This window comes from Coregonus lavaretus, assembly GCF_964263955.1.
Source record: "Coregonus lavaretus genome assembly, chromosome: 15".
Classification (NCBI taxonomy): domain Eukaryota; kingdom Metazoa; phylum Chordata; class Actinopteri; order Salmoniformes; family Salmonidae; genus Coregonus; species Coregonus lavaretus.
The window spans coordinates 41,311,877-41,335,539 of NC_140002.1; the positions used below are offsets into that span (position 1 = coordinate 41,311,877).

At 43.5% G+C, this 23,663-nt stretch overlaps 2 protein-coding genes across 2 annotated transcripts; one reads left to right on the forward strand and one right to left on the reverse strand.

Annotated features, from left to right (window-relative positions):
* Positions 1 to 1,216: 1,216 nt before the first annotated feature.
* On the reverse strand, positions 1,217 to 10,078 carry LOC311142272 (V-type proton ATPase catalytic subunit A-like). The gene is made up of 15 exons (XM_084177894.1): positions 9,994 to 10,078; positions 9,305 to 9,397; positions 6,652 to 6,780; positions 6,266 to 6,480; positions 6,011 to 6,148; positions 5,741 to 5,892; positions 5,441 to 5,603; positions 5,182 to 5,290; positions 3,556 to 3,678; positions 3,332 to 3,446; positions 3,062 to 3,125; positions 2,718 to 2,921; positions 2,504 to 2,598; positions 2,227 to 2,398; positions 1,217 to 2,062 (listed from the first exon to the last, which is right to left on the reverse strand). Exons 2-15 carry the CDS (start codon positions 9,384 to 9,386, stop codon positions 1,970 to 1,972), a joined length of 1,854 nt encoding a protein of 617 aa, XP_084034020.1. The 5' UTR covers positions 9,387 to 9,397; positions 9,994 to 10,078; the 3' UTR covers positions 1,217 to 1,969.
* Positions 10,079 to 14,774: 4,696 nt separating this feature from the next.
* Positions 14,775 to 18,776, forward strand: LOC311142300 (actin-binding protein WASF3-like; the record flags this gene model as incomplete). Its single annotated transcript, XM_084177920.1, has 8 exons — positions 14,775 to 14,907; positions 16,688 to 16,822; positions 17,012 to 17,165; positions 17,251 to 17,368; positions 17,518 to 17,693; positions 17,814 to 18,053; positions 18,185 to 18,486; positions 18,619 to 18,776. The coding sequence occupies 8 exons, from the start codon at positions 14,775 to 14,777 to the stop codon at positions 18,774 to 18,776; spliced, it is 1,416 nt and encodes a 471-aa protein (XP_084034046.1).
* Between the last annotated feature and the right edge of the window lie 4,887 nt (positions 18,777 to 23,663).

The window sequence follows — 23,663 nt, forward strand, 5'->3', positions numbered from 1 at the left end:
TTGTGGAAGGATGAAATAGTATGAATAAATCCATCAAAATAACGTTTTTATTGAAAATATGTCAATCATTATTTGAATATACTGGTAACCCGTTGTATAAAAGTGATAATGCCCTCGAAGTTGGTGTTTGGAGGATATATTGGCACGGTTTGCCGGCCCTAACAACACCCGTGCCAATATATCCTCCAAACACCGGCTTCTCTGGCATTATCACTTAATTGGATCAACATCTAAAACCAAGTCAGTGGGTGGAGCATCAACCACAACGTAACTAATAGGCCCCATTGTCTTGAGTTTGGTGAAACAGTTCCCCTCTATTTCCTGGTTTGTTCAAGAATCAAAATAATTAACCTTCTCAGTGGTACAAGATAGATTGACAAACTTGCTACGGTTTCTCCCTGACTGCTTCTGGGCATATTCCTTCCAATCAAAAGTCAACCTCATCGTCTGAGGTATCAGGACAATTATTTATGATGTTGTCCTACGTGTTCCTTTTCAAAACAACATTTTAAACCGTGGGAAACAGTGATGCCTTATAGGATTACATTGCAAGTTGTTTAGGATTTATATAAGCTGATTTTAATACAATTTAGAAAATACTTATTTTTGTTTTCCAACTATATTCAATTATTTACATATTTTGGCTTTGCTGTAAAGAAACAATGCATTCTTTCAATATAGGAAATGTTTTAGTTTCTTTAAGGAAACAGCTGCTATGATGACTGAATGGCCTCTAGTGGTTCAAATAGTTGCAGTAGAAACAGTGTAATAGTATGAATAAGGGGCTTCATTTAGCTGTGCCATATTCAGGTGCCAAGTCTATGCCCATAACTTTTTCAATTTTTGATTCATGAAAGAAGAAGTTTCTGAAAGAGTAAAAACATTAATAACGTATATGAGAAAGACAAAATATGGTTTGGGAAATGATTGTCCTTGGTGGCATTAAGGTTGCTAGCTGTAACTATATCTTAGAAGCATGTCATCAATACATTTAAGTCAATACATTTAGTCCCCTGTAGCTCAGTTGGTAGAGCACGGCGCTTGCAACGCCAGGGTTGTGGGTTCGTTTCCCACGGAGGGCCAGTATGAAAAAAAATGTATGCACTCACTAACTGTAAGTCGCTCTGGATAAGAGCGTCTGCTAAATGACTAAAATGTAAAAATGTAAAATTATTTGACTAGCTCTAACTCCATCCAGCATAAAACACCAGGCAAATTGTTTCCCATTAATTTATTTTCTTTAGAGACTCCTTACAATACATGTGACATAAATATACCTTTGTGGAGACAACCGATTCTAACACACACACCGTCTCAGTCTCACACATCCACACAAAAACAACATTAACGTCAACAACATCAATACACCGCAAAAATCACATCTGTGAGGTGGGGAGAGGAAGAGGGCCTCAACCTCCTGAAATAAACAAGGTGCCTCTGTCCCTTTACTCATGTGTACATTCCCATTTTTGTTAACAATCAATTGGTGGTGGTCCCACCTGGGAGATGAAAGTGACACTCCGCTGGAGGGGCCCTGTGTTGCAGCTAGTAGCTAAGTGCAAGTGTAGCACCTGATCAGGGCCCACTGATTATTGGCCTGCAATAAGGGCTGTAGTCATGTTCTCATGGATGACAAGGGGGCTGAAGGGTGAGGAGGAGCACATCCATGCGATGGGGTCAGGGATAATGGTATTTCTAATGGTAATAGACTAATGGTGAGATTTGGTAGCAATGAATTTAAGTTGAGAAAAATTATTCCAGTATTGCCTTGTACAAGACAATATTGTGAAATAAAAAGAGCATGGTTGTAATGAAGGGCTTGAACATAGTATTGGAATGTGGAGGAATGAACACTTAGGAATGACTGAGGTGACTGTCACTGCAGCAAGGTTTCACAAACGGGCCACTGAGATACTGCACGGCACAGCACTGGGACTGGGGGGCTCAGAGTGGAGGGGGAGGTGAGAGCTCAGTCCTCCAGGGTACGGAAGGCGTTCTGCATGTCCTCCAGTAGCTGGGCGTAGTCTGCTTTGATTTTGACCTCGCCCTCCTTCACTGGGTCCTGAAACAACAGAGGTATACAGAGACACAGCGAAGCACAATGAAACTCAAAGACAAAGTCCAACATTGGATGTATAAAGAAGACCAGAGGTGGTAGAGGGACTGGGGAAGTTGATTTTCATGCAGTGGACCATGGATAAAGCAAGGGGCTGAACAAGCATGTACCTTGAACTTCATGGAGCTGAGCCTGTAGAGGATCTCTCCCATGTGCTCCCGGATCATGGACCAGGTGATCTTGTTGTCACTCTGAGCCGTGGTCTCCACTGCATGTCGCGCCAAGTCGTAGAACGCAATTGTATTGGAGAGGATGCCCACTGTTTTGTAGAATGGGCAGAACCTTCGGGAAGGGGCATAAAGTCAATCAATTCATAAATATGTGCATAATAATCGATGATTAAGTCAATTTAGTACGTCTATGACACACAGATGTGCGTGTATTTACCTGTCGTATGGAGTATAGCCATTCTGCTGCAGGAAGTCGTCCTTGAGTAGTTTAGCAACCTCCAATGTGATCTTGTCGGTCTCAGCGAGAGATGCCTGTTATTAAGATGGCAGGGGGCACAGAAATGAGTGCATAGTGCGTGCATACACATGCTCACCATCAACCTAGGCAGTGTATCAACCCATAACCCTTCCTCACATGGCCTCAGCCTCACCTTTCCCACAAGCTGTACTATCTCAGCCAGATCCTCCTCCTCCTGCAGGATCTCCTTGGTTTTGGTGCGAAGCGGCACAAACTCAGGGAAGTGCTTGTCGTAGTACTCGTCCAGCGCCCGCGTGTACTTGCTGTAGCTGATCAGCCAGTTCACTGAGGGGAAATGCTTTCTCTGGGCCAGCTTCTTATCCAGACCCCAGAACACCTGAGAGATGGAGAGAGAGAGAGAGCGAGAGAGAGAGCGAGAGAGGATAAAAACAGGAATGAGGAGTAGGAAGAGTAAAGGTTTAAATTGTCTGAACATAATTGTCACTAAAGTTTTAATATATACCATTGAGGCATTACCTGTACAATACCCAGTGTAGCTGAAGTAACAGGATCAGAGAAGTCTCCACCAGGGGGGGACACACTAGGGGAAATAACACAAGGCCAAGTTATTCAGACACCACAGTCTGCCATCACTGTATCATACTGTACATTATGAGGATTAGACTACATAGTCGAGGTATCTGGTGTTGCAGGACTGGTACAGGACAGAACCCGTCTGACCCTTAGCGCCAGGAGGAAGGAGGGTGATAGAGGTTCCCCCTGCTGGTAGAATGATGTAGTACTCACGCTCCAACAATGCTGACGCTGCCCTCTCTCTCTGGGTTGCCCAGGCACTTCACCCTGCCAGCACGCTCATAGAAGGAGGCTAGTCTGGCTCCCAGGTAGGCAGGGTACCCGCTGTCTGTGGACAAACAGCACACAGAGCTCTGACTGGTTCAAAATGACAGACATGTTGCGGTGATAGGTTTACAGATAACCATCTTCCATTGCTTTTGGCTCAGTGTACTCACCAGCAGGCATCTCAGCTAATCGTCCTGAGATCTCCCGGAGAGCCTCTGCCCATCGGGAGGTGGAGTCGGCCATCATACTGACGTTGTAGCCCATGTCTCTGAAGTACTCAGACAGAGTGATTCCTGCAGTGGCACACACAAGTCAGAATCAAAAGCACAGAATCAGAGTCAATACAAGGTTATGAGTGAGCGGTGACTCATCCCCCAACAGTCCAGAACAAAGGATTCCCAACCCTTCATCAAACATTATTTACAACTGTAAACTCCAGCTATACTGAACCAAAATATAAACGCAACATGTAAAGTGTTGGTCCCATGTTTCATGAGCTGAAATAAAAGATCCCAGAAATGTTCCATACACACATAAAGCTTATTTCTCTCAAATTTTGTGCACAAATTTGTTTACATTCCTGTTAGTGAGCAATTCTCCTTTGGCAATATAATCCATCCACCTGACATGTGTGGTGTATCAAGAAGCTAATTAAACAGCATGATCATTACACATGTGCACCTCGTGCTGGGGACAATAAAAGGCCACTCTAAAATGTGCAGTTTTGTCACCAAACACAATGCCACAGATGTCTCAAGTTGAGGGAGCGTGCAATCGGCATGCTGACTGCAAGAATGTCCACCAGAGCTGTTGCCAGAGAACTGAATGTTAATTTCTCTACCATAAGCCACCTCCAACGTCATTTTAGAGAATTTGGCAGTACGTCCAACTGGCCTCACAAACACAGACCACGTGTAACCACGCCAGTCCAGGACCTCCACATCCGGCTTTTTCACCTGCGGGTCGTCTTAGACCAGCCACCTGGACAGCTGATAAAACTGTGGGTTTGCACAACCGAAGAAGTTCTGCATAAACTGTCATAAACTGTCTCAGGGAAGCTCATCTGCGTGCTCGTCGTCCTCACAAAGGTCTTGACCTGACTGCAGTTCGGCGTCGTAAGCGACTTCAGTGGGCAAATGCTCACCTTTCAACTGTACCAGGCAGATGGCGTTGTGTGGGCGAGCGGTTTGCTGATGTCAACGTTGTGAACAGAGTGCCCCGTGGTGGGGTTATGGTATGGGCAGGCATAAGCTACGGACAATGAACACAATTGCATTTTATCGATGGCAATTTCAATGCACAGAGATACCGTGATGAGATCCTTAGGCCCATTGTCGTGCCATCCATCCACCGCCATCACCTCATGTTTCACCTCAGCCCCTGTCGCAAGGATCTTTACACAATTCCTGGAAGCTGAAAATGTCCAAGTTCTTCCATGGCCTGCATACTCAGACATGTCACCCATTGAGCACGTTTGGGATGCTCTGGATCAACGTGTAAGACAGCGTGTTCCAGTTCATGCCAATATCCAGCAACTTTGCACAGCCATTCCACAGGCCACAATCAACAGCCTGATCAACTCTATGCGAAGGACATGTCGCGCTGCATGAGGCAAATGGTGGTCACACCAGATACTGACTGGTTTTCTGATCCACACCCCTACTTTTAGCAATCTGTGACCAACAGATGCATATCTGTATTCCCAGTCATGTAATTTAGTAAAATCTGTGAAATTGTTGCATGTTGCGGTTATATTTTTGTTCAGTGTTGCCATCTGTAATGTGATTGGCTGGTACCTGTGTAAATGGAGGCCTCTCTAGCAGCGACAGGCATGTTGGAAGTGTTGGCCACTAGCGCTGTTCTCTTCATGATACTTTCAACCTTTCCATCCACTTCCATTGTAAGCTATGGAGCAGGGAGGAATACCATTGGTCAGACTGAGAACACATCACAAACTGGTGATCGGCTATGCCAGACACCCTAGTAGTGTAATTCCCTGTAATCTCATGAACATGTTGTCAATTATTAGAACTTGACACGCGTACGGTCACTAACCTCAGGGAAATCTCTCAAAACTTCAGACATCTCATTTCCACGCTCTCCACAGCCCACATAGATGATGACATCACTGTTGGAATACTTGGACAGGGACTGTGAGATCACAGTCTTGCCACAACCAAAGGCTCCTGGGATAGCAGTGGTGCCTCCCTGGACACACCTGTGAGAAAAAACAGAGCCAGAAGCAGATGGCTTGTTAGAGGGTTCAGTCCAAGGAAGTGTCAGGAGGAAAGGCTATAAAGTGGCATGAGGTGAGTAGAAAAAAGGAAAAAAATAGTTGAAATAGGTATAACTCACGGGAAGAGGGCATCCAGCACTCTCTGGCCAGTAAGCAGGGGGTGATTGGCAGGCAGCTTCTCTGTGACCGGGCGAATCTGTCGCACTGGCCAGACCTGGATCATGGTAAATTTCTCCTTCACACCCTCAAACTCAAGTTCCAGCACCACATCCTGCCGATACACACACACAATTAACCAAACAACAGAGACAAGAGAATGGGATTATGCCATTCACATCCAAGTAGCTTTATTCAGCTGCAAAGACGTTAGTAGGTGGAGGGTGACTCACATTGACATCATAGTTTCCAGGTGGGGCCACGTAGGTGACAGTGCCTCTGCTCCGGGGTGGGAGCATCAACTTGTGCTTGATCAGGGAGTTCTCAAACACTGTGCCATAGATATCCCCACCTGTTATGTGACTCCCGGTCTGAGGACAAGGGGAGGTAGAGTACATAATATGTAAATTTAGGAGATGGATCATATTTCAGTGGGGACACACATTCAAACACACCTTACACAATGAAAATACATTTTTTTTTCTTACTCTAAGACTCTGGCCAGGTGTAAACTCCCACTTGAGGTCACGGTTGAGGGCTCCAATGTTTACTCCTCTAGGGATATAAATGCTTTGAGTGAGGTCATTGATGTCTTTGAGGGGACGCTGGATACCATCAAAGATGGAGCCCATGATTCCCGGCCCCAACTCTACAGACAGGGGCTTTCCTGTCCGAAGGACAGGGTCTCCGACAGACACACCAGCTGTGGCATACATTCAGGAAACCTAACCATATAGCCTAGTATATGCCCGATAAGAGGAAAGGCTAGAAGACATCAGAATGGAAGTACACAAGAGTAACTGAACCATCAACATTAAGTGAAGGTGGGTGTAACTATGTCTAGCAGTAAAGCAGGTATGACTGAAAAGGATACAGGTCTCCTCGTAGACCTGAATAGTTGCCATGTCTCCCTCCAGCCTGATGATCTCTCCCACCAGCTCACTGTGGCCCACACGCACCAGCTCGTACATGGCCGCTCCTGCCATGGCGGTGGCCGTCACCACTGTTGGTTAAACAGGTTAGACAAAGAACAGATGACAGAAAACATGTTATTTGCAAGTAGCACTGAGTCTGGCTACACGATCAAGTCTAAACAGATATGTTTGCCATATTGGAACAGAGCAGGCCTAATTGACCAGGTGAAAAATAATATGCTGAAAACTTTGTTAGACCACTGAACTAAAGCTTAGGTTTGGCATTGGCATGGGAGTTACCACTCCCAGGCCAGAGCCTGGGATGATTGATTGGAACTTCAGACACTGACCTGGACCTAGCCTCTATGAATCCCAGAGTGGAAGACTCCTCTCTAACATGTAGGCTCACTTTTTGTGAACAGTCCCATCACAAGTAAGACTGTTGAATAAACTTCATTTGAACCTACTTTACCTGTTGTCCGCTGATTTTGTCTTTGTGTCAAATCAAATTTTATTTGTCACATTCACGTGTTTAGAAGATGTTATTGCGGGTGTAGTGACATGCTTGTGCTTCTAGCTCCGACAGTGCAGTAATATCTAACATGTAATATCTAACAATTTCAGAACATATACCCAATACACACAAATCTAAGTAAGGAATGGAATTAAGAATATATACATATATGGACGAGCAATGACAGAGCGGCATGGACTAAGATACAGTAGAATAGTATAGAATACAGTATATACATATGAGATGAGTAATGCAAGATATGTAAACATTATTAAAGTGACTAGTGTTCCATTTCTTAAAGTGGCCAGTGCTTTCTAGTCTATGTCTATAGGCAGCAGCCTCTAATGTGCTAGTGATGGCTATTTAACAGTCTGATGGCCTTGAGATAGAAGCTGTTTTTCAGTCTCTCGGTCCCAGCTTTGGCACACCTGTACTGACCTCACCTTCTGGATGATAGTGGGGTGAACAAGCAGTGGCTCGGGTGGTTGATGTCCTTGATGATCTTTTTGGCCTTCCTGTGACATCGGGTGCTGTAGGTGTCCTGGAGGGCGGGTCATTTGCCCCCGGTAATGCGTTGGGCAGACCGCACAACCCTCTGGAGAGCCCTGCGGTTGTGGACGGTGCAGTTGCCGTACCAGGTGGTGATACAGCCCGACAGGATGCTCTCAATTGTGCATCTGTAAAGGTTTGTGAGGGTCTTAGGGGCCAAGCCAAATTTCTTCAGCCTCCTGAGATTGAAGAGGCTCTGTTGTGCCTTCTTCACCACACTGTCTGTGTGGGTGGACCATTTCAGTTTGTCAGTGATGTGTACGCCAAAGAACTTGAAGCTTTCCACCTTCTCCACTGCGGTCCCGTCGATGTGGATAGGGGGGTGCACCCCCTGCTGTTTCCTGAAGTCCACGATCATCTCCTTTGTTTTGTTGACATTGAGTGAGAGGTTATTTTCCTGGCACCACACTCCCAGAGCCCTCACCTCCTCCCTGTAGGCTGTCTCGTCATTGTTGGTTATCAAGCCTACTACTGTTGTGTCGTCTGCAAACTTGATGATTGAGTTGGAGGCGTGCTTGGCCACGCAGTCATGGGTGAACAGGGAGTACAGGAGGGGGCTGAGCATGCACCCTTGCGGGGCCCCAGTGTTGAGGATCAGCAAAGTGGAGGTGTTGTTTCCTATCTTCACCACCTGGGGGCAGCCCGTCAGGAAGTCCAGGACCCAGTTGCACAGGGCGGGGATCAGACCCAGGGCCTCAAGCTTAATGATGAGCTTCGAGGGTACTATGGTGTTGAATGCTGAGCTATAGTCAATGAACAGCATTCTTACATAGGTATTCCTCTTGTCCAGATGGGATAGGGCAGTGTGATGGCGATTGCATCGTCTGTGGATCTATTGGGGCAGTAAGCAAATTGAAGTGGGTCTAGGGTGACAGGTAAGGTAGAGGTGATATGATTCTTGATAGTCTCTCAAAGCACTTCATGATGACAGAGGTGAGTGCTACGGGGCGATTGTAATTTAGTTCAGTTACCTTTGCTTTCTTGGGTACAGGAACTATATGTAGGAGGTAATCTGAGACAAAATATCCACAGAGTAGTGTTATTAACCCGACTTTCAGTACACTGGTGTGTATGTCGGTTTGTATTTTCAATGCCAACGCAATTCGCATGAGACTTGCACAATATATAAACAATGGCCGAGTTTAACCAAAGCATAGACCAAACGTTGTCCCACGCAATCAGCTGGCAAATTTCACAAGCACTTCCATCTGAATGTGAGGGAACGCGTTTTGGTCGACAACGTTCAGTTACATTCGGTTATTGTTTACATATTGTGCATCACGTGAAATGCGCCAAGAGATGGAAAATACAAGCAACAGAACCTACCGGCGCCGCAAAAAGTCAGGGTAACCACGGGAAAGTTTTGTTTACCCATTTCCACTTCCTATCACCAAAAGGACCAACAGCATGGACAACTGGTAAAGTAAGTTTAAATATCATTGTATTCAACATTCTGGCTTGTAGAGACTATCCCCGTCTTTTTTACAGCCACTTATTTCAGACTGATATCCATGGAGTAACCATAGTAAAAGTCTAATGTTTAGACAAACCTGGACCAGAAACTCCATGCACATATCCAAACTCGCTTTCCCGCTCCTCATCACGGATTTTAGGAAGCTTGGAAGTGTCCATCCTGAGTGTGTCTGCAAAGTGTACAGAGAGGAAAACCAGAGATCAATCATGTGACACTTCACTATAATGATGGGGCATGAAAGGCATGACACTTAGCTATAGTTACTGTACTGTTTCAATCAATTAAATTACTTAATGGAATTAAAATAATTCACCATGACCACACAGAATCAAAACACACATTTCATTCATTGGTACAGAGACATGTACGTAGCTAGGTAAACTAGCTTGCTCTGGTGCCAATACCTGGACCGAGAGCTTTTCTAACATCTGCTTCGCAAAAGCAGGAGACAAACAACCAGCTAGGCTTCAGGAAGCTTGCTAGCTAACTAACTAGCCTCTACATACCATATTACAATGCCAAAAAATTATGAAAGACAGTCTTAGTTTTAGTTGTTTATCACAAACAAACAAACCATATAGCTACTAGCTAGCTAGATAGCTTGCTAACCTAATCGTAGAGTCAGTCAGGTGACACTGACAGAACGGAAAGGTAACGCTAAAATTAGCTAATCTGCGTGGTTTATCGTCATTTACTAGCCAGTTGCAATGAATTGACATTCAAGTTAGCAAACTAAATTCGAATAATATGATTCGGTTTGATTACCTTCTCTTACTACTCAATGTTCCAGGGCCCTTAAGAAATGTATTTCCGAAAGGGATGAGCCGTGATCAGCTGACAGACGCGAGACGAGCTCGGGAAACAATTACCATTTTGGCTCAAAGCCCTGTTTTACATTAGGAAAGACGGGCTCTGGGAGCCAAAATGGCGTAACAGCGACACTGTTTCATTCCTCGTTTGACTCGTTTAGCTCGAATGCGGCGGTGGTTACGTTCCAATATCCTTGAGATTATTTCCTCGTCTCCTTTCCTCAATGACAACCTTTACTTGGACACTCAGTCAGAGTCAAACTATTGCTTTGCATAGCAGCATAGTCGAATTATAACCAATCACTAAGCCTATTATTACTGTGATAGGCCAACATTGGAAAAATAAACTTCAGAGACCTATTAGCCTAATAAAGTGCCCAGCAAAAAATGTAAGATTCAATTGGCATAGTTATGATATGCATCTTTCTGATCAAATAGCCCATCTATAGTCATGTGTGCCCGTGTAGTACGCTAGCATCTATAAGGCTTTCCATTAATTGTCTAACATTACTGTGTCCCATGACATCAATTATGGAGAGAACAGATCCACAGAGCAGATCGCACTCATGTTATGATGCATCACACGGCGTGAATCCAAAGGTAAGCCTATTTTACATACCTATAGCTTCCCAGTATGATTTTTAAAATTAGCCTATTCTGGATATGTCTAGTTGCAAGCACTACGCTCATAAATGTTGATAATTTTAAATAGCCTTGTGAACCTATCGCAGAGAGGGTGATCGATTGAGCCACATAGTCATAGTCATTTATCATATTTTAGAATTTATTTTGTAATAACAACATAAGGACACGGGATTCCTATCTCCAGTTGGAATGAGCACCGTGCGTTTTGCTGTTGGGACTTTCATCAGTCTGATTCTCCAAGTGGGCATGAGGACAAATGGTGAATATTGCCATGGTTGGAAGGACGCGCAATCTACCTGGCGAGAGGGTTTCCACTGTCCGGAGCGCCACGATTTACAGACTCCAGTGATATTTGGGTATTCAAATATGAAAATATTAATAAGCCCAGGAAATGGAATGTAAATCTGAGGCAGCCTGTTCATTTTAATACAAATATTGAGGAGAATAATTGCAATTGGTCAGTGACCAATAATTCAAGCTTTCATTTTTTATTATGACTTATAATGTATGGTATTTTACATTTACATTTTAGTAATTTAGCAGACGCTCTTATCCAGAGCGACTTACAGTTAGTGAGTGCATACATTTTTCATTCTGGCCCCCCGTGGGAATCGAACCCACAATCCTGGCGTTGCAAGCGCCATGCTTTACCAACTGAGCTACAGGAGGTATTTCTTTGTAAACATTCTGTATATGTGCTAATTTAAAAAATGTCCACAATAAATTGCTGGCTTATTTCGGATGTTTTGTCCATGATAAAGTTATATTACGGTTAAGTATTTCTGATGCAACTGCTAAACTATGTACATAACCCCATCACATGATATCATGACTCCCTCATTTACCACTCTTTATCTAAAACATTCTTCACTGTGATCTCTATACATTAATATAATTTACTCTGGTGGTTGGAAAGTTAATCAGCAGGCCTTTCTGCAGCCACAGCCCCACAACAGGTGCGTTGAAACGTTTCATTATGAGCTGCCTGGTGTGGCGCTGTTCAATAGCAGTGGGGCTGAATCGGTGACCAGTCCCTTGTTTTAGTTCGCGCTGATCGCGGTGCTGTCCATAGTGATGAATGTTTGCGCGTCTAGTTTGACGTCATTTACCAAAAAGCGGCTTTTACAATTTAAGTTTGTACCTCCCATTTTGAGACTTAATTCCATAATTCCATGTGTCCATCTGAAGCATTTATCTTAAGCAGTAGGCTAGGCTATATTATTAGGGATACCGTTATAGGCCAAGGTAATCAGAATCACGTTTATTGTCCTACAAGAGGAGAATCTTTGCACAGCTCACACATTACATACACAAAACATATAGAAAACGCAGCAGGAAACAAGCTACAAGTCAGACAAAAATAGTAGCCCCATCCCCCATCTGCCCATATGAAACTACATGGAATTGGTAATGAATCAAACTTGGCTACCAGAAGGGAACCCTATGATAATTGTGGGGCAATGTGGTGGTATGGCAGGTCTAGCTATAATCATCCTAGTGGGAAAATAAAGTGATACATGGAGGATAAATGTGATAGTGTCTGGGGGCTCAGTGTCATGGATAATAGAGGTATTAGTGGCTGGGGGTGTAAATGGGTGCAGTGATAGTGATGTGTGAAAACATTGAGGTCAACAGTGGCATTGTCATTGAGGGTAAATACTGTATTAGGGTTAATAAGGTTGAGCTGCCCAAAGATTAGGGCTCTGTTTGAATCACAGAAGCCCCCAATATGTTACTCTGCCTTCAAAAAGCAAACCCATTATGCCATTGAGTTCATATTGAGGCCCCTCCCTGCCATTAGAACATGCATTAGCACACCGATTATGTCTTTCATGCAGTGATCTACAGACCTCCATTAAAGCCACAGCAGCAAGAATCACTGTGCCTTTAAGACCCCAGACCTCCAACCCACTTCCATGGTTCATGTGCCATCTGTCAGGATGGGCTAATCTGAAATGGTGGTGCTTATGCCCAAACATACCACAAGGTGGTACCTGGCTGGAATCCACACTCTTATGGTCCCATGGTTCTTCTGAGAGACAGTATCCAGCTGGACTGAAGAGAAGGAGAGAAACCAAATGGAGAAAGGCACCCTTAGGCAATTACTCACCTGAGTGCAATATGGAATTGCACTGGTTATATCAATTTGGTAGAAGAATAAGAGTTTAAGAGGAGTTTCCAAAACTAGAACGCTGATCATGCAGTCTGAAACATTGCAAAATCAATCTTATAACAATTTCACAAATTGTTATCCAACTGTAAAATTCCATCAATAATAATTATTACAACTAAATCACAAATCGTGACAATTTGAAATTAACTGTTTGGAGAGCTGCCAGACAAAAAACGCTTGAATGTACCAAAAAACGAATTCATAGTCCAACAAGTGAGAAAATAGGTCGTCTGACAATGGCGTGTGACGGTCGTGGGGGTGCGATGCCCGCCGTTGGCTGGGGGTCATGTGCGGTCACCCCCTGGCTGCATCCATTATCTTCTGAAACTATTAATTGACCGCCCGAAAGTGGTAATATATTCAGACACATTATTCAGCGTTTATAATACATTTCAGAATAACTGGGCTAAACACATAGGCCTAATAATGCAATTTATGAAATAATGTAGGCTTGTGTTGTAAAATGGGGATGCTCGTCATCATCCAGATAACTCACTCGTCGTGCTGTCAAACTGCCCATGGTTGTCATGATGGATGTTTTTTACGAACCTGATTGGACGACACAACTAAATCTTCTAATTAAATCTCCGAGCCTGGACGCTGATTTGTGCAGGAGATTGCTCCTCACAGAAAGAATCCCGCTCTGGTGAGATGAGGGGACAGGATGGCAACTCCACCGGTGGACGGCAGCTGAATACTCCTAAAAGGACACTTTTGGTGAGCGTTCCGTCTTTATCATGTTGTTAATCATATCCCTATATCTTCCCTCCCTTTTTATGTCTGTTTAAGTCTATTATATATACTACAATTAGGATTATGCTATTTAAAAACCCTCGGTCACGGGTCACAGACCACAGCTCTTCGATAATAAACCGGTTCATCTGGAGTTGCAGGCACTTAATTATTACTTTGTATCAAGATACGGCATCGCTCTAAAGTGTTTTGAAACAAAGTATGCATATCAATAGTGCATTCACTGTTCGCACAGTTGAGACTGTAGCACTTATTGTCTCTCCTAATCACCACATAGCTTTTGGTTGGGACAACCTTGCTATGCTTGCTTGCAATTGCGTGTTAAATCTATTGCACAAGGCTGTAGGATGCTTTGCCTTTATGGTTTGTTAATAAATGTGTGATCAAGCTTGCCATGATAATCAAAATTATTCTGTTTGTTCTATTGTATGGTGATTTTAACATTGCTAAACTTCATCCCAGTCTTGTATGGCATGTGCCACCACTCATAATATTTGCAGAAAGGCCCCTAACTTTCAAATTTAGCGTAGTCCTTACTTCAAATAAGACTTAACTCATATATCCTTCCCTTAGATAAGCCAAATTATAATTTATAATAGCATAATTATTCATCAGTTGCATGAGTCTGCTTGCCTTGACTGAATGCTAAAACCTGCGTCTCCCCGAGATAACACGTAGGCTTTAGCTCAGATGAACAACGCAATCTTAAAATGCCCAGAAATGGGTTTTGATACCTGGTTGTTTACAATAAGCATAGTTTGAGCATATAGTCACTCAGGGGGACTCTCTTGTGATGGAATGCCATCTGTAAGTTCTTTTTTTCATGCAGTTATTGGTCCGGAAATAAGTCTTGATAGAAGGGGTGTTGAGTAATACAATGAATTGCCTCTCTAAAGAATTTTCCATGAATGTAATGAAAGGCTGTGGGGTGAAGTAAAGAGTCGTTTGTTGCCTGATGTAACCCGTATGTGCCCTGATGGCATTACATAAGACGAGTGGGATTTGGTTAGTAATGCAATCCGGAGAGGTTTGGGTCGATTGTCTCTGCCTCATGATTTAATCTGGTCTGAATTGATTGTTTGTGTCTGGCTGTGCGGAACGTGGAGGTTATTGTCAGAGGCTGTGTGTCCCAGCAGGTGGTGTGTGGCGTGGTGTGAGGGGAGGTCATGCCCCTGGTCAAGAGGAACATAGAGCCCCGGCACCTCTGCCGCGGGGCGCTGCCCGAGGGGATTGGCAGTGAGCTGGAGTGTGTCACCAACAACACCCTCTCTGCCATCATACGCCAGCTCAGCAGTCTAAGTAAGACATACCTTCCACACAGTCACAACCCCTCATCATATATATTAAGCAGTCACCTATCACTTAACCAGCCTTATGCATGCATGCTCTAGAATGGTGGCTTATACAGCCTCATCCATCAGTGTTACACTGGAAAACTGATCAGCGTATGCAGATAAATTAACTCAGTGCATTTAAGTGTTTTTATTGATTCAATTCTATTTGGTAAAATGCATCTGATATTGACAGATGTGGTGTGTGTGTGTGTATGTCTGTGTGTGTGTATGTGTTTGTGTGCATGCGCATGTGTTCGAGTGTGGGGAGGGAGAGAGAGAATTAGAGGAGGAGAATTTACCAGACATCTGGCCTATATATACCCACATTACAGTGTGTGTGTCTGCAAACTGTTTGTGTGTGTTTGTTTGTGTGGGGTGGGGTTTTATGAAGTCACTGGAGATTAGAGCTTAATGTAGAGCTTAGTGTCACAGATACAGATAAAGGAGGGAGGGAGGTAGAGAAAGAGATAGAGTATGGAAACAGATTTCACAATCACTTGCTCTTGTCTCAGTGTTGTTTGACATGTGAAAATCTCAATCATTTGGTTGGTTTCCTGGCCCATCAGACAAGTGCAAATCTCCATCACTAAGTTGCTCCTGTCTGTTCAACTTGACCTCAACAAATCTCGTTGCTCTTTTCTGTGTACTATGACGTGTACTTCTCCAATGACCTTGTCTGACCAGTTGGACACAGGTGAATGTCTGTATTAAATGACATGTTCTCTTTTGTTTTAACAAAATCTCTATTTTTGATGTAAATTAAATCTTATCAAAGTGTCCAGACTTACCCCACACGCAGTGGTGGAAAAAGTAACCAATTGTCATACTTGAGTAAAAGTAAAGATACCTTTTAATAGAAAATGTTAAAAGTCACCCAGTAAAATACTACTTGAGTAAAAAGTATTTGGTTTTAAATATACTTAAGTATCAAAAGTAAATGTAATTGCTAAAATATACTTAAGTATCAAAAGAAAAAGAAGAAATAATTTCAAATTCCTCATATTTAGCAAACCAGACGGCCCAATTTTCTTGTTTTTTATTTTATTTATGGATAGCCAGGGGCACACTCCAACACTCAGACATCATTTACAAACAAAGCATTTGTGTTTAGTGAGTCCGCCAGATCATAAGCAGTAAGGGGGATGACCAGGGGCGTTCTATTGATAAGTGCTTGAATTTGACAATTTCCCTGTCCTGCTAAGCATTCAAAATGTAACGAGTACTTTTGGGTGTCAGGGAAAATGTATGGAGTAATGAGTACATTATTTTCTATAGGAATGTAGTAAAGTAAAAGTTGTAAAAAATATAAATAGTAAAGTACAGATACCCCAAAAAACTACTTAAGCAGTCATTTAAAGTATTTTTACTTAAGTACTTTACACCATTGCCCAACCTAAAAACCCGGAGGCCGGACCCACCAGATAGCATATGAACACGTCATGAGACATTACTTTTTTATTATTATTACTACAGTAAATTAGCTTTAAAACTGCACCATTTTCTCTCAGCCTCATGGCAAAATGTGTAAAATAGCATGAGATTAGCTATAAAACAGCCATTTTTGCTCTCTGCCACATGACCAAATGTAAATAAATAATTATACTAAAAATACATAGATATTTCTCATAACCAAGTGAAATCATAAAAATAGTGTTTGGACACTTCATTTACATCAAAAATAGAGATTTGGAAAAAAAAAAGGTGAACTTGTCCTTTAATGGCTCCTCTCTTTCCTCATAATTCAGGTAAACACGCGGAGGACGTCTTTGGAAAGCTTTTTAGTGAGGCTAACACTTTTTATGTGCGTGCCAACGGTCTCCAAGACCGCATCGACCGCTTGGCTGTCAAGGTCACCCAGCTGGATTCCACTGTGGAGGAGGGTCAGTTGGGGTCAGGGAATAAGAAAAAAAGAAAATTCTCTCTAATGTTGAAAGAGAAAAACTCAGTCATTAGTTCTCCTGCTCGTCTTTGGTTCTGCATGGTCCATAATCTACTTATTATATTCTATCTCAGTATCTTCTTATTGTTCATCTTCCTATCAATCTCACATTCACTGTATTGCTTTCCAGTCTCTCTGCAGGACATCAACATGTGGAAGGTGTTTAAGAGCGCTACAGTCCAGGACCAGCAGGTGGTGTCCAAGAGCAGCACATCCAACCCTCTGGGCGAGATGTACAACACCAGCGACAAGCCTCCTCCTCTCAGCATCCTCTCTGCTTACAGGTACACTGTACAGATACAACAACCACCAGACGAGCTTTAACCTGCAGTTGTGACATATAGCTAACTAGTCTCTCTTTTGACACAGAGATGACCACACCGATGGGATGAAGTTCTACACGGACCCGTCCTACTTCTTTGACCTGTGGAAGGAGAAGATGCTGCAGGACACAGAGGACAAGAGGAAGGAGAGAAGAAGACAACGTGTGAGAGACTCTTAATGTCACACTTTCAAAAAGCCTCATGTATTTTGCTTCTTAATAACAGCTCATTTCTTTGGAGCAACTTGTGTATACAATATCCTGTATACCTCCACACCTATCTGCAAAATGACCTCTCTCTCTCTCTGGATCAGAAGCGATGTGTTGACGAAACACTTCAGCATGAGGTGAAGAAGGTTCGTAAAGCCCGAAACCGCCATCAGGAGTGGAACATGATTGCGTTCGACAAAGAGCTCCGCCCAGACCACCGCCACCCTCACCCTCTCCACCGGGGGGCGTCGTCTGATGGCTCCCTCTCCCCAGAGAGCAGGTCAGTGATTAGGACCATTGTCGTCTGAATTATCTTCCTTCACCATTTGTTTTGCAGATGGCATATTAACATGTTTTGTTAGTGTAAAGAGTTAATCATAATGACTTTTTGGTTGTTTAGATATGGTCATGACCTGCCAGACTACCCAACTGCTCCAGGCCTTCCCCATGCTGCATCCAACCATGCGCTGGCTCACCCCTACCCGCCTGCGGACATTCATGAGTCTGTAGAGCATGAGTACCACAGCATCGGAGTCAGTTACAGAGAAGGGACTCTCAACCGCACACACCACTCCCCACCTCTGCATCGCTCCACTGAGAGAATAAATGGCACTATGACGCTTCCACCTACAGACTACAGGTACAACTCTCAGTACAAGAAATCTGGAATGTAGATGATTAACTCTCTGATTTGTTAATACCAATATGTTGTTAGCTCAAATTCAAGTTCAGACACTGAAAACCTTCTTTCTGTCTTTCTCTCTCTCTCAGTATAATGGAGTACTATGCCAGTTCCGGACCACTACCCCCTCCCCCAGCCCCTCTTATCCCATCCGCACAGACAGCCTTTGGGTCTCCCATGGTATCCCCCACCCCCCTTACTGGACCTAGGCCAGGGGCCACAAGCTATGGTCTCCCACCTCTACCTCCCCGAGGACCTCATATGATTCCACCTCCCCCAGTTCCCCCTCCACCACCAGTACCACCTGCTCCCCCCCAACTGGCAGGACTCAGTGATGGGAAGAGACAGGACACCCAGCCTCGAAGTGACCTTCTGTCAGCTATTCGCATGGGTGAGTTTTGCTGTACTTAGATGTTTACCATTCTTCTGGAAATGGCAGAGGTTTCTTTTTTTATATACAAATAAGTATTTGCACATGTTTAGACTGTGTGTGAATGTATCTGTGTGTGTTTGTGTTCCTCAGGCATCCAGCTGAAGAAGGGGCAGGAGCAGCAGGAGCAGCAGGCCAAGCGGGAGCCTGTGGGGAACGACGTGGCCACCATCCTGTCCCGACGCATCGCAGTGGAGTACAGCGACTCAGAGGAAGACTCCGAACTGGAAGATAATGACTGGCCAGACTGACCCTGACCCCATCCTTTACAGTGACCTCACACCATGGACACATCTCTCCTCCAGCCCAACTATCCCACAATGGTGATGGTGCAGTACAGATTAATTATGGGAGTCACATTTTCAGTATGCAGTAAGTGGGCATAGGCTGAGAACCCACTTGCATTTTAGTGTAAGACATTGTGTCCTGTAGGTGAGTGGACTGGACTTAAAATTAAGGAAAATATGTGTCCTGATGAACTGAGATTCAGCTGAAATCACTCAAAGGTATGCGGACCAAATAACCAAGTGGTGAATTTCCCTTTTTCTCTACAGAGCTGTCTGATCTCTCTTTACCAGACACCAACACTGTACTCTCAATGTCACTAATCACCATTTATGATTTGATCTGGATTTAGAAACCATTAGAAAGGCTTGAGGTTCTCTCTGTAGCATAGTAGACTGGCTCTGAACAGACATAGCGGGTACGTTCCAGCCCGACTGTGTTTAAGATGGGTTGGAGTGCAACCAGTGACAATAATGATGAATTGCTTGTCAATGTAAACATGTCTCTTCACATGTATTCTAGAAATACATTTGATATGACATGCAGATCAGCAAGCTGACCACTGAGTGGCACTGTGCTCACGTTTAATGCTCACTATTTGATAGATTTTTTAGCTTCGACAATAAAAAAGATGAATTCTAGATTTCTAGCTATCAACAAACCGCAAACGTTTGTATCATGCTGAAATGTTGAATGAAGAGTGACAATGTGAGTAGATTACCTTAAATAGACCTCAGACAAGTCAAGGACTTCATACTGCATGAGGTCTCTAATATACTGTACAGTCGTGGTCAAAAGTTTTGAGAATGACACAAATACACATTTTCACAAAGTCTGCTGCCTCAGTTTTGATGATGGCAATTTGCATATACTCCAGAATGTCATGAAGAGTGATCAGATGAATTACAATTATTTGCAAAGTCCCTCTTTGCCATGAAAATTTCAGCCCTGCCACACAAAAGGACCAGCTGACATCATGTCAGTGATTCTCTCGTTAACACAGGTGAGAGTGTTGACGAGGACAAGGCTGGAGATCACTCTGTCATTCTGATTGAGTTAGAATAACAGATTGGAAGCTTTAAAAGGAGGGTGGTGCTTGAATTCATTGTTTTTCCTCTGTTAACCATGGTTACCTGCAAGGAAACACGTGCCGTCATCATTGCTTTGCACAAAAAGGGCTTCACAGGCAAGGATATTGCTGCTAGTAAGATTGCACCTAAATCAACCATTTATCGGATCATCAAGAACTTCAAGGAGAGAGGTTCAATTGTTGTGAAGAAGGCGTCAGGGCACCCAAGAAAGTCCAGCAAACGCCAGGACCGTCTCCTAAAGATGATTCAGCTGCGGGATCGGGGCACAACCAGTTCAGAGTTTGCTCAGGAATGGCAGCAGGCAGGTGTGAGTGCATCTGCACGCACAGTGAGGCGAAGACTTTTGGAGGATGGCCTGGTGTCAAGAAGGGCAGCAAAGAAGCCACTTCTCTCCAGGAAAAACATAATGGACAGACGGATATTCTGCAAAAGGTACAGGGATTGGACTGCTGAGGACTGGGGTAAAGTCATTTTCTCTGATGAATCCCCTTTCCGATTGTTTGGGGCATCCGGAAAACACCTTGTCCGGAGAAGACAAGGTGAGCGCTACCATCAGTCCTGTGTCATGCCAACAGTAGAGCATCCTGAGACCATTCATGTGTGGGGTTGCTTCTCAGCCAAGGGAGTGGGCTCACTCACAATTTTGCCTAAGAACACATCCATGAATAAAGAATGGTACCAACACATCCTCCGAGAGCAACTTCTCCCAACCATCCAAGAACAGTTTGGTGACGAACATTGCCTTTTCCAGCATGATGGAGCACCTTGCCATAAGGCAAAAGTGATAACTAAGTGGCTCGGGGAACAAAACATCGACATTTTGGGTCCATGGCCAGGAAACTCCCCAGACCTTAATCCCATTGAGAACTTGTGGTCGATCCTCAAGAGGCGGGTGGACAAACAAAACCCCACAAATTCTGACAAACTCCAAGCATTGATTATGCAAGAATGGGCTGCCATCAGTCAGGATGTGGCCCAGAAGTTAATTGACAGCATGCCAGGGCGGATTGCAGAGGTCTTCAACACTGCAAAAATTGACTCTTTGCATAAACTTAATGTAATTCTTATGGAATGCTTGTAATTATACTTCAGTATACCATAGTAACATCTGACAAAAATATCTCATTACACTGAAGCAGCGAACTTTGTGAAGACCAATACTTGTGTCATTCTCAAAACTTTTGACCACAAATGTATGTTCAGGCTCCTATATGACTAAATGTACTGCTGTGACACCTGTGCATGAATTCCATACGAGGAATCAGTCATACAAATGGAATAGTGGAAATAAATGTTTGTTTGCAGTGAAAAACAATAGTTAACAAGTGCAAATGTAGATATTAGATATGTTTGCATAATAGTCCCATATGTGTGCTATTGTAACCCACAAAACCGAGAACTGTGTGAATGGATTGAAATTCAGTAAGAATGTCAGAAACAATTTAATAATTTGTAAATTCTGATTTTGAATAACTGAATTTTGTAAAAATTGTATGACGACAAAAAACATTCACACCTGTTATTAAACATACTTTTACACAAAAGCTAAGAGCCTTATAAACCTGGTGCATAATTAATTATTTACCAAGTTTATATTTTCCCAGACCAGTTCAGAGCAAACCAGACCATAGATGGAATAAAATCCCCCAGAACTTCAGCTGTATCAAAAGCCTCACACAGTTCCCCGAGCTCTGTCTTCAGAGAGGGTGACTCCCAGAATGCTTGAGCTTGTTTGTCTCATGGTTTAAGGGGTGCACACAGCCATGGAAAGATCATCAAATCACTGTTTTACCACTCTGTTTAATCCCCCCAACAAAGAGAAAGATACAAAAAGGAGAGAGAGATTAAGTAGAAACTTCATGGATGCAAACTGACGGCTCAGTTTCCCAGTGTTACTAACGGGAGTGAGGAATCTTGATTCCAAATCTCCCAGGCCGGAGAGTGGCTGGTGATCGGACGTTCCCTGTTACCCCTGCAGTGGCCAGCCGCTCTAGTAGTGTCTGCTGCTGTGGCCATCTGCCGGATTACCCAGCAGGCTATATTTTTATAGAGAGCATCCCATTCTTATCCCGCCTGCAAAGGTTTACATTAAGGTTGAACTCGGGTGCGTTTACAATAGCAGATAAAGTAAGCTCTATCCTTCTAACAGCACCCCTCCCCATCTTCTCACTGTTAGAGAGGCTGGTTACGCTGGGTTTAAAAGGGCTGCTTTACTATGGCATGAAAGAGGATCCCATGCAATGCCACTGTCTGTCGCAGATTTCTTTTTTCATGCATCGTCAATAAGTGATGCCCAGGATGGAAAAAAAAACATTTGTATGTGCCAAGTGTAATTGTCTCTTTCTAATAGGCATCAAAAGGCCAACATTTCTGTGTTACCATACAGGTGAACTCATTCCTGGGAAAATTATTTTTTTCTCAGCCTAGTAGGAGCGATGGCGTCCCCCTTTTTCCCTCGTCTAACGGGATTAGTCGTGCCAGTGCTCCCCCGGCTGTCACGGTACTGTCTACTTCCCATCTCTCCCCTGGGCCTCTAATGTGATTAACCCAGCCCCTGTGGTCCGCACGGTTCTGGAGGGTGGGTAAGGGGAGCACCTCCCTGGAATGTCCCTCCCCAGGCCTTACTCGCCATCTTTGGCACCTTTGTAAGACGGGATGGGCTGGGGTGGATGAAAGTGAGAAGTACCAGTGACTGAAAGAAAACTTTCTGAAAGTGTGTAGGATTCAAGAATGATTTAATTAATTTTGGTATCCATTTAATTAATTTTGGTATCCATTTAATCTGATACAGGGCCACATATAGATGGTATTACATGTATCATGTAATCCTTACCCAGCGTTATCTGATCTTGTGATAACATACATTATGTGGGAAATGTGATTTGGTCCATGCTTAGTCTACTAGGAAATAGTACACTAAGTGATCTTTCTTCTCAGATATCTATCAATCTTATTATAGCAATTATCAAATCTCAGTAACAGCTTATAAATACTTGACAATGGAAATGCAGATTATTATACCATTGGACTTATTCAAACATCTCATCGACCACTGACAATCTGTTCAAACCATTTGCATCCTGACATTTATAGATGTCTTTCAAAAAGGGCAGTACTGAATATTAATCACAGGCTTAAGTGAAAGTAATAATGATTGCTTCTGCCCATCATCTTGTCAAACCTCAGCATTATGTTGATGCGCCTGTTTAACACGTGTCACGCTCATTTTCGACTTGTCTGTCACAAGATTTCCATCACAGCATCTGTTCCTTAAAGAGAGGTGGGGCACGAGGTCTCCCAAACCACATGGCCTTTACCACTCCACTGAATAAAAAGCTTATCTGATTAATAAATGCCTCCCCAAGGACAAAAGCAAATACTCAAAGCATCAAACACCTTTCCGTTTAAAGAAAATCGCCTTTGGTGTTGAAAGCTACGGTTTCAGTATTTAGCCCCATATCCTGGTTTGAAAGTTACCTCACTGGTGGACAGAAGTCAGTTGTGTCAGTGGTCAATACTCAGAACCCATAGCAGTAGCAGTTGATTGTGGAGTACCACAAGGTAGTCCCCTAGGCCCATATCACACCTGAAATCAAATGTATGCTGATATCTCTAAGATGTCTGCCCAATTTGTAAAGCCCACTTATGCAGTCCTACAAAAGTATATCACAACCCATCTCTATATGAATGCATTTAAAACCAAAGGTGTATGCTTGTCTGTACCAGCCAAAGATAATGCTTCATGGACAGTGACTAACTTTG

Coding starts and splice junctions, on each gene's coding strand:
- LOC311142272 (XM_084177894.1), bottom strand. CDS start 9,386: ATGGACACTTCCAAGCTTCCTAAAATCCGTGATGAGGAGCGGGAAAGC. Junction 5,604..5,740: donor GTGCTGGATGCCCTCTTCCC/GTGAGTTATACC, acceptor TTTTTCTCACAG/GTGTGTCCAGGGAGGCACCA. Junction 3,679..5,181: donor AGAGGCCTCCATTTACACAG/GTACCAGCCAAT, acceptor GTGCCACTGCAG/GAATCACTCTGTCTGAGTAC.